Consider the following 15,578-nt stretch of genomic DNA (forward strand, 5'->3'; position numbering starts at 1 on the left):
TCTGGAGCTGGGGACAGGGACAGTGGTGCCTGTCTCTCTGAGTAGGGGCTGGTGAAAGGAGGAAGCCCCCAGCCTCTCTGCTACACTCAGCTGAAATTTAGCCTCTGCTACATGGAGCTGGAAGCGAAACCCCACTAACTGAGTTTTAGCACCTTAACTACGAAAAAGGAAGCAAGAAAGAAATTTGAAATTCAGACTTTCTTCTTTTTTTTTTTTTTGCGGTACGCGGGCCTCTCACTGTTGTGGCCTCTCCCGTTGCGGAGCACAGGCTCCGGACGCGCAGTCTCAGCTACCATGGCTCACAGGCCTAGCCGCTCCACGTCATGTGGGATCTTCCCGGACTGGGGCACAAACTCGTGTCCCCTGCAGCAGCAGGCGGACTCTCAACCACTGCGCCACCAGGGAAGCCCTTTTTTTTTTTTTCAATATATAAATTTATTTATTTATTTATTTTTGGCTGCATTGGGTCTTCGTTGCTGCACGCGGGCTTTCTTTAGTTGCATCGAGCGGGATGAGCTGCTCTTCATTGCAGTGCACGGGCTTCTCACTGAGGTGGCTTCTCTTGTGGAGCACGGGCTCTAGGTGCGCGGGCTTCAATAGTTGTGGCACATGGGCTTAGTTGCTCCGCAGCATGTGGGATCTTCCCAGACCAGGGATCAAACCCATGTCCCTTGCATTGGCAGGTGGATTTTTAAGCACTGTGCCACCAGGGAAGCCCTAGACTTTTTTTTCCTTTGGAATTGGAGATAAAGGATAGCAGACCTGTGTTAATATTTCTACCTTACAGTCTTGGAAGAGGTTGGATTTTTTTTTTTTTCTGGTTGCACCAGGTCTTAGTTGCGGCCAGAAGCCTCCTTAGTTGTGGCATGCAAACTCTTAGTTGTGGCATGCATGTGGGATCTAGTTCCCTGACCAGCGATTGAACCCGGGCCCCCTGTGTTGGGAGTGCGGAATCTTAACCATTGTGCCACCAGGGAAGTCCCTGGATTTTTTCTTTTTAAGTTTTAATTTTTATTTATTTAGTTTTTTGGCCATGTTTTATTTATTTGTTTGTTTGTTTGTTTGCCATGCCACCCTGCTTGCGGTATGTTAGTTCCCCAACCAGGGATTGAATCCTGGGTCATGGCAGTGAAAGTGCCGAGTCCTAACCACAGGACCGCCAGGGAATTCCCCAAGGTGGGATATTTTAGGGCCAAACAAGGCAGAGATGTGCACACAGGTATGGTCTGGCTCTAGAACATGCCTTGGTTTAACCTCTGCTGGACTGTGGGAACCTCCAGGACACGACCCTGTGGTTTTCAGTCTATGTGTCTCTAACCCCCAAGGTGCAGGTGACCACCTGCAGGCGTGCATACATTTGTATACCTTTTTCCACCAGGTGCTTGTTGTGCCCACCGCCTCCATGCCTAAAGCAGAGTGTGTGTGTGTGGCGTAGACTCGGCTCTCTTCTGCAGCCTCTTTGGGGCCATAGGACCAGGTGCTGTTTTGAGTGACACACTGTTCTGAACTCTGGGGGCTCCTGTGCTGGACATGCCTGTGCCCGAAGAGGGCACCCCGCCACCCCTGAGTGGCACCCCCGTCCCGGTTCCAGCCTACTTCCGCCATGCAGAACCTGGCTTCTCCCTCAAGAGGTCTCGGGGTCTCAGTCGGAGCCTCCCACCCCGGCCCCCTGCCAAGGGCAGCATCCCCATCAGCCGCCTCTTCCCTCCTCGGACCCCAGGCTGGCACCAGCCCCAGCCCCGGCGGGTGTCGTTCCAAGGCCGAGCCTCCGAGCCCCTGCAGAGCCCCGGGTATGACCCGAGCCGGCCGGAGTCCTTCTTCCAACAGAGTTTCCACAGGCTCGGCCGCCTGGGCCACGGCTCTTATGGAGAGGTCTTCAAGGTGAGTCAGTGACAGCTCCCCAGGCCTGTCTGGGGTAACCCCCTGCCGCCTCGCCACCCTGGCTGGGATGGGACAGTGTCCTGGGAAGCCTGTTCCCCTCCTTTCCCCTGACGGCCCACCTCTTGGGCTGGCAGGCTCCCCTCAGTGCTGGACTTGGCCGCTTTCTCATAACCCCACATGCAGGCCCCTCTGAGGCCCCCTCAGTACACACTCTCCCCTTGTCCAGAGCCTGGCACGCCTTGCGATGGCTCCCACCTGCCACCTCCTCCTGCCTGGTGCCAGCCGTGTGGGGGTCTTGGCAAGCTCCACAAGGCCCCGGAGCCAGGCCACCTCCCGCCCCCAGTGCAGTGCCCACCCCACCTCCCTCCTGCTGCAAGCACTCAGGCGACACCTCCATGCCACCTTTTGTTTCTTAAAATATATTTTCCAATCATGTATATTTCCTCTAAAATGGTAGTTTTCCTTACACAAATACTACATGAAGACAATTTTGTTAAAAAGTACAGAGGCCCCTAGGTCAGGGGAAACCACGGTGATTCTCAGGTGGGCGTTCTTCCTTCCAGACTTTTCTCTGTAATTCTCTGGAATTGACCAGATAGAAACAAACCCATCTCATATGCCGCATGGCAGACCACACTGCCCGTGCTGTTCTGTAGGCAGCTTTTTTACTTAACGCATTCTCCTGGGCTTGTACTTAGAGGTCTGCCCTGTCTCTTCTTTCGCTGGGTCTCCAGCAAACCAGCACCTGGGGTGGAGGTTTGTCCAGCTTTGCTCTTGCACACGTGGGGGTCACTCTAAGGTAGCTGCCATGCCATACCTTCCGCACACGTGAAATCTTAACAGAATCATCTGGGTTGTCCTCCTGAGTGGTTGTTCCCCCTTGCTTCCAGGTGCGCTCCAAGGAAGACGGCCGGCTCTATGCCGTGAAGCGCTGCATGTCACCTTTCCGGGGCCCCAAGGACCGGGCCCGCAAGTTGGCCGAGGTCGGCGGCCATGAGAAGGTGGGGCAGCACCCATGCTGCGTGCGGCTGGAGCAAGCCTGGGAGGAGGGCGGCATCCTATACCTGCAGACAGAGCTGTGTGGGCCCAGCCTACAGCAGCACTGTGAGGCCTGGGGCGCCAGCCTGCCCGAGGCCCAGGTCTGGGGCTACCTGCGGGACATCCTGCTGGCCCTGGCCCACCTGCACAGCCAAGGCCTGGTCCACCTTGACGTCAAGCCCTCCAATATCTTCCTGGGGCCCCGGGACCGCTGCAAGCTGGGTGACTTTGGGCTGCTGGTGGAGCTGGGTGCATCCGGAGCTAGCGAGGCCCAGGAGGGAGACCCTCGCTACATGGCCCCCGAGCTGCTTCAAGGCGCTTATGGGACAGCGGCAGATGTGTTCAGGTGGGGCTCGACGTGGGAGGCTCTTCCTGGTGGGCGGGGGAGTGGTCAGCAGAGGGTCACCATCCTAGCCCAAAGTCAGGAAGACTTGCTGGGAGATGCTTCCCCAAGGGGTTGGGGGTCCCGCCCTCTAGTTGAGAGGGGTCTGGAGAGTTAAGCTAATCAGAGAACCCTCTGGAGCCACTTTACCTGATTCACTTGTCTCTTCACTCATCTCACCACACCTCCAAGGGAGGGACTATTATTACTCCATTCACAGGGGAATTGGGCACAGCAGGTTAAGGGACTTTCCCCCAGTTCACAGTGAGCAGGTGGTGAGGCTGGGCCTGGACCAGGCGCTGGGTTCCAAGGTCCATGCTGGTCACCACTGCTCTGCTTCTGACAGTAGCATCCAGTCACATCAACAGGATGATGAGAACATCACTGTTAACAACAGCGACCAGAGTGCCAGTCCTGTTGGGGCGGGGTGGGGGGGTAGGTGGTGTGTGAGCTACGCTGGGCCCGGGGTCTGTGCTCCATGATATAGTCCCCATCATCAGCCCTGCCGAGACCTTCTTAGGGCCCCCAGCGCCTCCTTCCCCACCTCCCTGGCTCATGGTGGAAGATAGCATCCCTTTCCTACCCTTCTTCTTGGGGGTAGCCTGGGGCTCTGGGTTCTGTGTCTCGAAGTCAACCCTGCCCCTCTTCTGTCCCTGTCCCTCCCAGCCTGGGTCTCACCATCCTGGAGGTGGCGTGCAACATGGAGCTGCCCCATGGTGGGGAGGGCTGGCAGCAGCTGCGCCAGGGCTACCTGCCCCCTGAGTTCACTGCTGGTGAGTGGGAGGAGAGGATTGGAGGGGATGCACTGCCACAGGGAGGGCAGGCTCTCATGGGGGGTGGCTGGTGGCAAGGGACTGCCAGGCTCAAGGCCCCATCACCTCTGATGTGGCCCTGCCCCGGGGACAGGCCTGTCTTCTGAGCTGCGTTCTGTCCTCACCATGATGCTGGAACCTGACCCCAAGCTGCGGGCCACAGCCGAGGCCCTGCTGGCCCTGCCCATGCTCAGGCAGCCGCGGCCCTGGACCGTCCTGTGGTACATGGCTGCCGAGGCCCTCAGTCGAGGGTGGGCCCTGTGGCAGGTAAGCCAGGGAAGGTGATGGGCGGCCCTGCTCTGTTCCTTGGCCCAGGGTCTACCTAGCCTCCCTCGGCCCCCTGTCTCCACAGGCCCTGCTTTCCCTGCTATGCTGGCTCTGGCACGGGTTGGCACACCCTGCCAGCTGGCTGCAGCCCCTGGGTCCGCCGGCCACCCCACCTGGCTCGCCGCCCTGCAGCCTCCTCCTGGACAGCAGCCTCGCCAGCAACTGGGATGACGACAGCATAGGGTGGGTGAGGACTCTGGGCAGGCGGCTGGGAGTTGGGGGAGACGGGCCGTCAGCATGGCCAAACCCCATGCCCGAGGCCCAGGCCCCAGCCCCACGGGAATTAGTAGTGAACCGGCATTCCTCCCACAAACCTGGCCCCCATCAAACGCCGGGAAGGAAACCAAGGCTGGTGGGGGTGCGGCCTGGCCTAGTTTGAATGCAGTTGTTTCTTCTAATCTCAGTGTGTGGACCAGGGGCCGTACGGAGCAGGGCGAACTGGCAACCTCACAGTGAGGGTGCTGCCATGCTGGGGAGCAGCACAGGGGCCACAGCACCTGCTGGGAAAGGCAGGCGGTGCAGCCCCCACCCCCCAGAGGCTGCCAATACCCAAGGGCAAGGTGTTATCCTTCCTCTTAGGGCGCAAAACCCCCAGAGCCTGGTGAGCTCCCGCCCTGGGAGGAATTCCTTAGTCCCACGTGCCTGGTGGCCAAGTGAGAGGCTGTAATTAAGAAACTACTGCAAAGGAAACTACAAGCTCAGGGCAGACAGTTCTCAGAAGGAATCACGCCATTAACCCCTTCCTTACGAGAATGTCACCCCATTGCCATGGGGGCGCTTTATAGCAGGCAAAGTGCCAGATGAGCTTCAGATACCACAAGGTCATTTCAAAGTCAGCTCAGTCAGAGCCCATGTGTTCTGAAAAGGGACAGAGGTGGCATTTGAGTGTGGTCAGGTAGACTTTAGAAGTTGTCAGAGTGTTCTTTCAATGTCCACCAATGCCCATTGTCCGAGAATGGCACCTGCCTGTGTCAGGCAGGAGCTCGGAGCCCGCACAGGGTCAGGATTGGTGTTGCTGCTCCCACCCAGCCGTGGCCTCCTCCCTTCCCCTCAACACCCTGCTTGTCTTGCCTACCCCCCGCAGGCCCTCGCTCTCTCCAGAGGCCATCCTGGCCAGTGCTGCCGGGAGCACCTCCACCCCCTGCAGTGGCTCCCCTGCCTCCCGGGGCAGGTACACGCTGAGGTGAGCGGGCCCAGGGTCCCAGGGGGTGGGAGGGGGCAGCTTTTGGATCCTGAGAGTCATTTCTCTTTCTTCTCTCCCCCTAGGGATTCTCTGGACCTAAGTGACATTGACTCAGAGCCTCCACAGGGCACCTTCCCCGCCTTTGAGCCTCGGAACCTCCTCAGCCTGTTTGAGGACTCACTGGGCCCAACCTGAGCCCACAGGCCCAGGCTCGGCACTTTTAACCTCTTAGCCCCTTCCCTCCATCCTCCTGGAGGCTGGGGTCCGTCTGGAAACTCCAGTGGTCCCTTCTGCCTGGCCGTGTCTAATAAAAGGTATTTGAATCTTGGGAGTACCCAAGCTTGCTTGCATGGCAACACGGCGCTTACTGACGTTGCCCAGGGTCTGAGGCCCCTGCGACGGCCCAAGGTTGAGCTCTGCTGCAAGGCCCCAAGCCCCAGGCTGGCAGATTGGAGCTGGGAGTCACCCACTGTGTGGAGCAAAGATTTCCTGAGCAGGCATGTCCCTGCTGGGCAGGTCAAGCTTTCAGAGCACTCAAGGTGGAGGGTGCCCTCAGTCCAGTGGGGCTTGGGTCCGGGGCCATTCAGCTCTTTACATCTCTGTGCCAGTTGCTTGGAAGAAGCAGCAGCCACCACCCTCCTGCCCCTAGGTCCTGGGATAAGAGGCTAGTCCTGTTGTCCAGACCCCTCATTCCAGTCTCTGGACAGCAGGGAGAACGGGCTGCTGGGAGGGCCAGCATGCAGGGTGGACAGACAGAGGGCAGGAGGCTGGGCTAGGCAGCTGTGAGGTGCCTTATGTGAGGGTCAGGGTGGGTGATGGCTCTGGGCTGGCAGGATCCCAACTGTCCCTTTGGCCCAAACCTCACAGGTCACAGAGGGTAAAAACAGGCCCAGAGAAGGGAAGGTTTCCTTTCAGCCTATAAGTCCCGTGGAAGAAGGCAGGAAGGGGAAGTGGAGATCCAACGTGTGAGTAAAAGAGGCTAGTCCATAGGGAAGAATGGATGAACAGACGAGGGCTCCCCGCTAGGAAGTCCCATTTGCTGGAAGCATCCAGGGAGCCAGCATGGTGCTGTTGGCCCTAGAAGACTGTGAGCAGGCCGGCATGGCGGGCGGGAGGTGGCTCAGTCCAGGGGGCAGATGTGCCGGGCGGCCCAGAGCAGGTCAGGCACGACGCCAGCGTGCAGCTGGAGGATGGAGCCCACGCTGAGCAGGTGCATGATCTGGTGTGAGTTACCCCAGTAGTCGAAGCGGCCCGGTCCCCAGCGCTCTGGCAGGCGGGCCACGTTCACCAGCCCCCCAAGCAGTGCCAGTGCATCCATGCGCAGGTAGCAGCGCAGGGAGCCTGGAGCCCCAGAGCCCAGCCCCACTCCCCGGGCCCCAAACATCAGGAGGCGGGCGCCAGCCTGCCAGCCAAAAGCGCAGAGCCGGCTACTGGTGGAGGGGGCGGTGAGGGCCCGCCAGCCTGCCACACCCGACAACACGGTGTAGGCCACCAGGGCAGCTGGGCGCAGCCAGGGCCTGCAGGCCAGGGTGCAGTGGATGATGGGCAGGGCCCCTGCACAGAGGAGAGAGGCAGGAGAGGGCACATCAGTCTGGGGATCCACCTGCCCTTGTCCCTTTTTTTTTTCTTCCAGTTTCCCTGATACCTGCCCTTTCTATCTCAGGCTCATGTGAGTGTACCCAACCCCCAGCTCCCATCCTTCAAGCCCTCCGCCCCCCACCCCATCCCTTGGCTCACCGAGGGTGTTGACGAGGCAGACCCCACACATATCCAGGGCAAGGAGCCGAGTGTACACAGGGCTGCCCCCTTTGTGGCACATGAAGAGGTGATAGAGCACAGAGCCTGCAGGGGGTGCCAGGCAGGCTACACAGTGTGTGCCCCACAGCCAGCCATCCTTGCCCAGCTGACCCCAGGGCAAGGTCATGGGCAGCAGCACCAGGAAGCCCAGCAGGGCCAGCCCTGGGGGAGGGAGACAGTTTTCCATCAGACAGCTTCAGCAGTGAGGACAAGTCATGTCCTCAATGAGGCCACACGCTAGAGGGATGGGAGCAAGACAGGTCCTGACAAGGCTGTTGGCCAACTCTTGGCCGGCCCTGGACAGAGGCAGGCTCTGGGCTTTCAGTAACTTTATTTAGCAGAGCTCACAATAGTTCTGGGAAGGGGAGACCATTATTCCCACTTTATAGGTGAGGAAACTGAGTAACCTGCCCCAGGGAACCCCAGCAAGTAAGCAATGAAGCAGCACAGAGCCCTGGGCAGTCTGACTCCCAAGCTGGTCTCACCCTTGCAGCCACCACACCACTTCCCAGGAAAGCAGGGGGCCCCCACTCCCCAATCTGGCCTAGGTATATATCAGCAGAAGCCAGAGGGGGCATGATCTCAAGGTGAGTTCTGAATCCGACATGTAGGCAATGACAACAGATCCCAGGGCCACTTATCTTGCTCCTGCCAATCCCTATGTCCTCTCCTCTCCAGAAGGGACCAGACAGATGGAGGCTGTGGGCCTTTTTGTCCACCAGAGCAGGTGAGGCCAGGCAGGGCAGGGGGCTGAAAGAACCCTGTTCCATCTTCTACCCAGGCACCTTTTCAGGGAGTTCCAGTCCTCCCAGTCCAGGTCTTCAGAACCATTCCTACCACTTCCTGCAGGCACTTTGGCATTGCCCTCACATGGGTCAAAGGTCGGCACTGGCAGGCTGTGGCCGCTGACTGCCCACTCTTGGCAGGGTCTAGCCAGGCCACAGTCCCCCTGGGGGCAGGTACCAAGGCTGGTCCCAGCGCACTCAGGGCACCTCTATCCACCCGGGTAGGCCAAGGACGGGCAGGGCTGTGTCAGCACAGTTCCGCGGGGCCGCGGAGGAGGGGCCCGGGGCGGGGTCGGAGGGGGGAGGAGCCGCCACCAGGCGGAGCCCGGCGGCTGGGCTGCTATGGGCGGGCGGGGGCTGCAGGGCGGCCGGGGCCTAGCTTCTCCTCCTGGGCCCCTCCTCGCCAAAGTCAACACCCATCTCCGGGACGGGTGTTGGCGGTAGAGGGTGCCAGGGCGCAGGGATTACGAAGCGGCCGGAAACCAGATTCCTTATTCCCAGGGCTCAGAGGGATTAAGCGGATTCGGTCTCCGACTCTGCTTCCCTCGCCTGCCCCGGGGGCCCCGCCGGGGGAGCAGACGCGGGCAGCGACGATCGGCACAATGGCAGCTTTGTCACCACGGCTCCTGGCCGTGCCAGGGCCGGGGCAGCCCAGGACCTGGGCGCTGGGGCTCTCCTCGGCCTTCGGGCCCCCGGTCCGGCGCGGGCAGGGCTGCCGCGGATGGGGGATGAGGGGCGCGGCTCACCGTGCGTGTAGATGTTGCCCAGCTCGTTGTGCATGTAGAAGAGGCTACGCAGGCAGCCCGAGCCGCTGCTGGCCGGCCGGTAGCCGGTGAGCACGAACTTGTTGAACTGCAGGTGCGGCGGCGAGCTGGCCCAGTCCAGCAGGCGCGGCCCGGCCAGGAACGCCATGGCCCGGCCGGGCGAAGTCGGTCCGCGCTCCTCTTGCCCCCGGGTCTCCTCAGCGGGCCAACAGCACCCGGAGCCTCATCCCTGCGCCCGCCCACCTCCCAGTGCTCGGTCCGCGCACGCGCTGGTCCGGGGGTCCCGGCCCGTGCCCCGCTGCGCACGCGCGGGCCCCGCGACCCCACGCCTGGGCGGAGGCCGGGGACGCACAGGAATCCGGAGCGCAGTGCGGCTGGCAGGCGCTGTGCAGGGACAGCTCGCGGCGGCTGCTGTGGCGGCGGCAGCGGCCAGTAGTCTCTGGGCTGCCGGGAGGACGGGCGCGGCCGGACGCGGGAGGGGACGCCAGGCTCCGCCCCAGCTGCTCGCCCCCGCCATCCCGCCAGGGTTTCGCGCTCTGGGCTCCTGACGTCGCGGCTGCGAGGGCCAATGGGCGCGGCCGACTGGGAGGTTCCTCCCGGCAGCCGCCCAGACCTTCAGCGTCTTAGCATAATATATGCGGTCCCAGTCTTATTTGCATGGGGTTTCTGTTGGATTGGGACCCGACTTTCTGGGTCCCGGTGGCTCGCGTTCCCTTGCAGTTTGCGCCCGGGCTTTTCGCGCTACCCCCAGGTTGACTCACCCTTGGGCCTTCACCCTCCCGGGCACAGCCCCTCCACCCTGCAGCACCCCACAGCCCGGTCTCTGTCCAAGGTGCTGCCGACCCGGGATTTTCGGACGGGCCAGGTCTAGAGCCGGCGCGCCCCTACTCCACGGGTGATATCTCCACTCGCCCGACTTCCCCGGAGCGCAGCAAGGCGTGCCGAGATGCCCGGGCCTCTAGGGGTGTGCCTGACGTGCCCGGAGCCCTCCAGTGAGGCCCTGCCCTTCGGGCCAGGCTTCTTCGAGCTTGGTCTGGGCCAAAGTCGCTCACTGTTCAAGCCAAAGGCGCATCTTCGGCCCCGCCCAGGACGGGCAGGAAACGGAGAGGGAGAGAGGGCAGGAGGCCAGGGAAGAAAGTTCGGTCCCCACCAGGGTTCATCCTAAATCAGGTCTACGAAGGCATCCCTTCTTCTGCTTAACCCTGCTGACAACCGGCCTCCACCTCCTCCCCTTCTCCAGGACCCCGCCCACTCATCCTTCCGCCTCCGCGGTTCCTCTGCATTCCAGGCTGCTACATGAAACTCTTTGCGATGAACGCCTTTAACTTGCATGTCCACAACCACTCTTGGCACTGTACCCTCATAGCTCTTCCCACACATAAGAAATTCCGGAGCCCTGTACCAAAATAGGTCTTTTATTCAAAACCTATGATTAGTCTTTTGACCACTTTTGTTGACCTCTCACATTTCACTTTGGGCAGCAGTCCAGAACCACCCCAGAAGGGGCTCAAAGACCCAGGTATCCAGGTTTATGAGGGAAGTCGAATTCCTCTTGCCCTTTTGCCTTGACCATCTGGACCCCGAGGGTCAGGTGAAGTTCCCAATAATAGCACCAGATGCTTCCTGTCCAACGTCTGGCCTCCTTGAGATGACTAGAGGCCGAGCTGCCAAACTTCAAAGGGGCAGAAGGCCAAGGTAGGCAGTGTGTGGCAAAGGGTCTCAGGAGTCTATCCCGCTGCAGGAGGGTCCAGTGGACCCTGGGGGTCCCGAGTCAGAGAGCAGAGATGAGTGAGCGCAGGGAACTCTGGCTGGAGGCGCTCAATGGCCGGTAACTCGCGGTTAGACTCTCAACCTGGGGGTCCCCGGGAGGACAGGGCAGGGCGACCCCTCGAGGCCGGCGGTACCAAACGGCCCAGCTTCTTGCGGGGTCCCGGGAAGGCCCCAACGCTGGGGGCCCTTTACCCGGAGCCAGCAGGCAGCTCCTAGAGAGGGAGCAGACGTCAGCCGAACCCCCAACCAACCTCACCTCCAGCACCTTGCTTCGCTTGTGATCCCACGCGTCCCTCGGACGCGTGATCCTCGTCCCTCGAACCCAGGAGTTCCTTCCAGCCCTGTTCCTGTCGTGGGCCCTAGCTTCCCACCAGGGCCCCCCACGCCCCGGGGCACCGGGGTGGGGCGTCAGGCTCCCGGCAAGGTCCGCCCTCAGGTCCTGCCCCAGAGCGCGCACCGTCCGCGCAGCAGGCGCAGCAGGGACAGCAGCAGCAGCAGCACTGAGACGGCCGTCACCGTCAAGAAGACCTGGGCTGCGGGCACACGAGTGCAGTGAGGACAGGGCTGGAAGGGTCTGTTCCCCAAACTCTCTCCCGCCTCCCACGCCCGTCTCACCCCCAATCGCGGCCTCTGGAGTTCCAGGCCGGGGGCTGCAGCTCACGTTGGCCCCGTCGGGGGGCCCTGCAGGGGTCTGGGCCGAGCCCTTGGGGGGCGCAGGGTCGTCGGCGTCCTGCAGCCCTGCGGAGAGGGGTGTGAGGCAGGCTGGCGGGGGAGCGGGCTGAGGGGGGACGCGGCGGGGCCTCACCGCGGTAGGTGAGTGCGAAGCCCTGCGCATGGCCGCGAGCGTCGCTGCGGAAGGTGAGCAGCAGTGCGACGGAGCGCAGGCGCAACGGCCCCGGCGGCGGCGGGCGGGCGCCGTCGAAGGCGCGGAGCAGGCTGCCCGAGGCGGCGTCGCGCAGCTCCAGCTGGTCGCGCTGGTCCGCCAGCTCGAAGAGGCGGAAGGTGAGCTCCAGCGCGGCGCCCGGGGGGCCCAGCGCCCAGCTACAGTTCCGGTCCGGCCCGTACTCGTCCGGGAAGTCCGGGGAGTAGATGACACCTTGAGGTGCAGTCCAGTTCCCCTGGCAGGAGCCCACGGACACTGTGGGCGGGGCCGGCGGTCAGAACCCGGAGACCGGCGGGCTCCTCCTTCTACATAGAGCCCCGCCCCTTCCCAGCTAGGCCCCGCCCCAGACAGACCAGCCTCATCTTCGGACCCCGCCTCCACCCCAGGTTCAGCCCAACTCCCTCCTCCGACCCCGTCCAACCCTTTCCATAGGCCCCGCTGTCAAACTATTAATTCCCTCCTCAAGTCTCGCCCTCAATTTCTTTCTCAGGTCCCGTCCTCAGACCCAGACCCCTGGCCCCAGGTTCAGCCCAGTCCCGTTTTCGGGCCCAGTCCTCAACCCAATCCCTTTATTAAGCCCCGCCCCCAACCTACCGCCTTCCCTTCCCAGATCCCGCCCCCTGTCACGGCATCGCTGAGTCTCACTCAGACTCTTCCCCTCACCCGGGCCCCTCATCCCTGCCCACTCCTCGCCTTCGTAGATGCCCAGGCGCCCATCACCGCCGCACAGCTGGCCCGGGTGGCCAAAGCAGATCTGGTCACAGTCGGTGGCCGGAGCCGGGCGTCCTCGGGCCAGGTCGCTTTCAGAGCCACAGAAACAGGCGTAGCCAGCCTCCACGCCCGCCAACTGGAAGCACAGACTGGGTGACCACCGAGACAGGGGCTGGGGTGGGGGTGGGGTAGTGGGAGCCAGGGGTTGGGGTCGGAAGTGGGAATCGGGCTGGGGGTTCAGAAATTAGTGTCAAGGTTTGGCCTCAGAGTTCGAAGTTGATTTGGTCCTGAGGTCAAGGTCAGGGGTCACCACCGATCTGGGCAGGTGGGCAATACCTGGTAGCCCTTCATGCGGCAGAAGCGAAGGCACACCTGGACAGTGAGCTTTGTTGAGGTGCCGCTGGGGCCGCTGAGGGCCGGGGGTGCCCCGGAGTCCACGAAGCAGCCCAGGTACCCAGGCACTGAGGGGGCAGCAGAGTCAGGCTCAGTGAGGCGCCTCCAAAAGCGAACTCTGCCCAGGCAGCCCGGCTTCCACCCTTGTCCATCCCGGCCCACTCACTATGACACGTGGGGATATCGCAGTAGCGCCAGTAGATGCCCTCCTCTGTCTCGGCCACGTAGCACCATGGCTGCACATCACCATCTGGGTTACTGTTGGTACAGGAGAAATAGTTGGGATCCTCCTGTCCCAAGAATGGCAAATTCCAGCCCTGACCCACGGCTTATTCTCAAAATGGCCACCGTGTGTGTTCGAGCAAATTCTGGTTTGCCCACCAGAATGGATGTCGACTTCCGAGTGTACGCTGGGAAGTCATTAAAGGGCCCTGGGGGCTGATTTTAGGTCTTCAGCTATTGATAGGCTATGAAGACTTTGAGGCCATTTGTAGTATTAGTCCTCCACCCAGCCATGGGCCTCAGCCAAGTCCCTTGTCTTGGAATCCTGCTTTAAAGCAGAAGTGATGAGCCCTAAGCTTTGCGGTTCAGCAGGGAAGTGTCCTCCCGCGCAGCTCGGTCCCTGCCGCTTCAGACTGAAACTGTGGCTCTGAACCCCCAATCCCTCCGTCACCACCAGTAGATGTGTCTCAAAAGAAGATGTGAGCCAAGGGCCCGGCCCCTCACTCCAGGGTTTGCCCTCTGACTACGCCACGCCCTTATGGGCGCCTTGAGTGCCCAGGCCTGACCTGAGGCTCTGCAGAAGTTATGCGCCTACGGCCCGACCCAGGTCAGAAAAGGTTCTACCCCACGCTTAAGCCCCGCCCCCAGGCCCTCGAGATGGCCCCTGTGCCGGCACAGCAGAGACCTCCGCTCCGCCCATGCCGAGGCCCAGCTCCGGGCCAACGCCTGTAATAGTGCACCCAGCTCCGCCCCAGCGAAGGCCCCGCCCCTCACCGGCAGAAGTTGTGCGCGCCCAGCCCCCAGCGGCCGTGGGGGTCGCTGGCGCTGCTGTAGCTGTGCTGCTGCGTCTGGTCCCAGTAGAGGCACGGGCGGCCAGCCCCGCGCGGGCCCGTGCGGTTCTGGTGGCCGCGGTAGTCTGCGCCATTCACCTGGAAGCACTCGGACAGGCCTGCACGGCGACGGCGGGGCCTGGGAGGTCCTGACCCTTGCCGGGCATCCTCACCCCACACTCCGATGCCAACTCCCACCCAGCTCCCCAGCCAGCGCCCCCGGCGCCCACGGGGCCCTCGGGCTGCTCAGCTGCTGCCACCACCTGCTCTGCCCCCTCGCCAGTGGGACTCGGGTTCTAGGCGCGGAGGCCGAGGAGGGAATGATGACCTCGGCCCAGTCGCCGGGCCGCGACTCACCTGGGTTATGCAGGCTCCCAGCTGAGGTCCCGCGTGGCAGCAGCAGCCGGAGCAAGAGAAGGAGGAGGAGGCCCTGCGGGGCCCGTGTCCCCATCGCCCCCAACCAAGAAGAGGTCGCCCTGGCCCTCACAAGGCCCTTGTCGCCCCTGGGGTTGCTCCGGGGTCTCCCAGGAGGCCTGGGGGGCGTTGTCCTCTGACAGTCTGTCCTCGTCCCCGCTCTGCGAGGCGCTCTCTATCTGGGGCGGGGGGTGGCGGTAATATCTCCCAGGGGTATTTGCCTCCTAGGGTTTCTGGCCCTGAAGGCGTCTCTCTGCCCCGGCCCCTACTGGGAGTCTCCCCGGGGGGACGATCTCTGGCCAGGGATGTTCTCCGTCTCTGCCTCTCCGGGCTCGGGGTCCTGCCTCGGCTTCCACACCCGCCCCCTCCCTCTGCCTCTTGCTCTCTGAGTCTCCCTCGCCCAGGTCTCCGACGCGCTGTCTCCTGCCCCCCTGGCGTCCCTCCCCACGGGTCCCCCCCCCTCACCGAGGCAGGGAAGCCCCGCCCGAGACTGGAGCGGAGGCAGCAGGTCCAGACGCCTCCCACGCCCGCCCCCCATCTCCGGGACCCTCTGTGTCCCGGAGCGCGCCTCCCCTCCCTTCCTCCTCTCAGGGTCGGTGAAGGTTCCTGCGGGAGCGTGTGGAGGAGGCCCGGCCAGGCTGGTAGACAGAACGACCCTAATGGGGGAGACACAGGACCCTCTCCTGAGGCCACACGTCCCCGGGGCACCCGGAGTCCCCAGCTCACAGACACCCTTGAATGAAGTGCAGGCATGCTCTCCCACTCAGTCACCCATTCATTGTGAGACGCTCACACGCACACCCTCTTTCGGATCTTCACGCCTCTCCCTTCCCAGGTCCCGACGCCTCTGGCCTGAGGAAACGCCACTCCCTGCCCCCGCACCCGCCCCACGGGCTGGAATGGTGGCCGCTCAGTCTGGGACAGGCAGGGGCAGCTGGTGTCTGGGGAGGAAGGCAGCTGCGCCCCTGGTCCCAGCCTGTTCCCTCCTCTCCTCCTCCTCTCCCTAGGACCCCCAGCCCAGGCTCGCCGGAGCCCTCGCAGCGCGGTGGAATTCCCCTAGCGGTGCCCCCCCCACCTGGCGGGGAAGGGGGAGGGGGAGCAGGCCCAGGCAGGCGTGGGGGGAAATTCCCCGCCCCCTCCCCCTGGGCCCGACTCCTCCGAGTCCTCTGATCTCCCAGCAGCGCCCGCCGGCTGCCCCCAGGGCTTGGGGAGAGGCCAGCGCAGGTGCGTGGGAGGGCGGGGGCGGGGACCGGGAAGGAGAAGGGTGGTGGCCTGGGGCCCAGAGCGGCCCGCCCGGCCCCGATATCTTGCCTCCCAGTCCGGCCTGCCCACCCCTCACCAGTCCCCCACCAGGCTGTCCAGCCTGCAAGGACCTGTCTCCGCTCT

General features: G+C 62.8%; 3 protein-coding genes across 12 annotated transcripts; 1 reads left to right on the plus strand and 2 right to left on the minus strand.

The window, feature by feature from the left end:
• Positions 1 to 1,530: 1,530 nt before the first annotated feature.
• On the plus strand, positions 1,531 to 5,900 carry PKMYT1 (protein kinase, membrane associated tyrosine/threonine 1; the record flags this gene model as incomplete). 4 transcript variants are annotated; one of them, XM_082670623.1, is made up of 7 exons in its annotated part: positions 1,531 to 1,881; positions 2,772 to 3,265; positions 3,968 to 4,074; positions 4,208 to 4,380; positions 4,466 to 4,623; positions 5,525 to 5,623; positions 5,707 to 5,900. In XM_082670623.1, the coding sequence occupies 7 exons, from the start codon at positions 1,531 to 1,533 to the stop codon at positions 5,816 to 5,818; spliced, it is 1,494 nt and encodes a 497-aa protein (XP_082526749.1). In that variant the 3' UTR covers positions 5,819 to 5,900. The 4 variants fall into 4 exon arrangements, with proteins under 4 accessions (XP_082526749.1, XP_082526750.1, XP_082526748.1 ...); XM_082670624.1 differs by having other exon boundaries at positions 5,525 to 5,611; XM_082670622.1 differs by having other exon boundaries at positions 5,525 to 5,586; positions 5,646 to 5,900.
• An 843-nt stretch (positions 5,901 to 6,743) lies between these two features.
• PAQR4 (progestin and adipoQ receptor family member 4) lies at positions 6,744 to 9,185 on the minus strand (the record flags this gene model as incomplete). Of its 4 annotated transcripts, XM_082671048.1 has the most annotated exons (4): positions 8,952 to 9,185; positions 7,361 to 7,582; positions 7,008 to 7,177; positions 6,744 to 6,806 (listed from the first exon to the last, which is right to left on the minus strand). In XM_082671048.1, the coding sequence occupies exons 1-4, from the start codon at positions 9,115 to 9,117 to the stop codon at positions 6,744 to 6,746; spliced, it is 621 nt and encodes a 206-aa protein (XP_082527174.1). In that variant the 5' UTR covers positions 9,118 to 9,185. The 4 variants fall into 4 exon arrangements, with proteins under 4 accessions (XP_082527174.1, XP_082527173.1, XP_082527172.1 ...); XM_082671047.1 differs by having other exon boundaries at positions 6,744 to 7,177; positions 7,361 to 7,465; XM_082671046.1 differs by having other exon boundaries at positions 6,744 to 7,177.
• A 1,555-nt stretch (positions 9,186 to 10,740) lies between these two features.
• On the minus strand, positions 10,741 to 14,229 carry KREMEN2 (kringle containing transmembrane protein 2; the record flags this gene model as incomplete). Of its 4 annotated transcripts, none has more annotated exons than XM_082671197.1 (9): positions 10,741 to 10,951; positions 11,197 to 11,272; positions 11,355 to 11,477; positions 11,545 to 11,877; positions 12,316 to 12,352; positions 12,670 to 12,794; positions 12,893 to 12,984; positions 13,723 to 13,897; positions 14,136 to 14,229. In XM_082671197.1, the coding sequence occupies 9 exons, from the start codon at positions 14,227 to 14,229 to the stop codon at positions 10,741 to 10,743; spliced, it is 1,266 nt and encodes a 421-aa protein (XP_082527323.1). The 4 variants fall into 4 exon arrangements, with proteins under 4 accessions (XP_082527323.1, XP_082527322.1, XP_082527325.1 ...); XM_082671196.1 differs by having other exon boundaries at positions 12,316 to 12,469; XM_082671199.1 differs by lacking the exon at positions 11,197 to 11,272 and having other exon boundaries at positions 10,809 to 10,951.
• Positions 14,230 to 15,578: the final 1,349 nt, after the last annotated feature.

Source organism: Grampus griseus (assembly GCF_964374135.1).
Source record: "Grampus griseus genome assembly, chromosome: 14".
Lineage (NCBI taxonomy): Eukaryota > Metazoa > Chordata > Mammalia > Artiodactyla > Delphinidae > Grampus > Grampus griseus.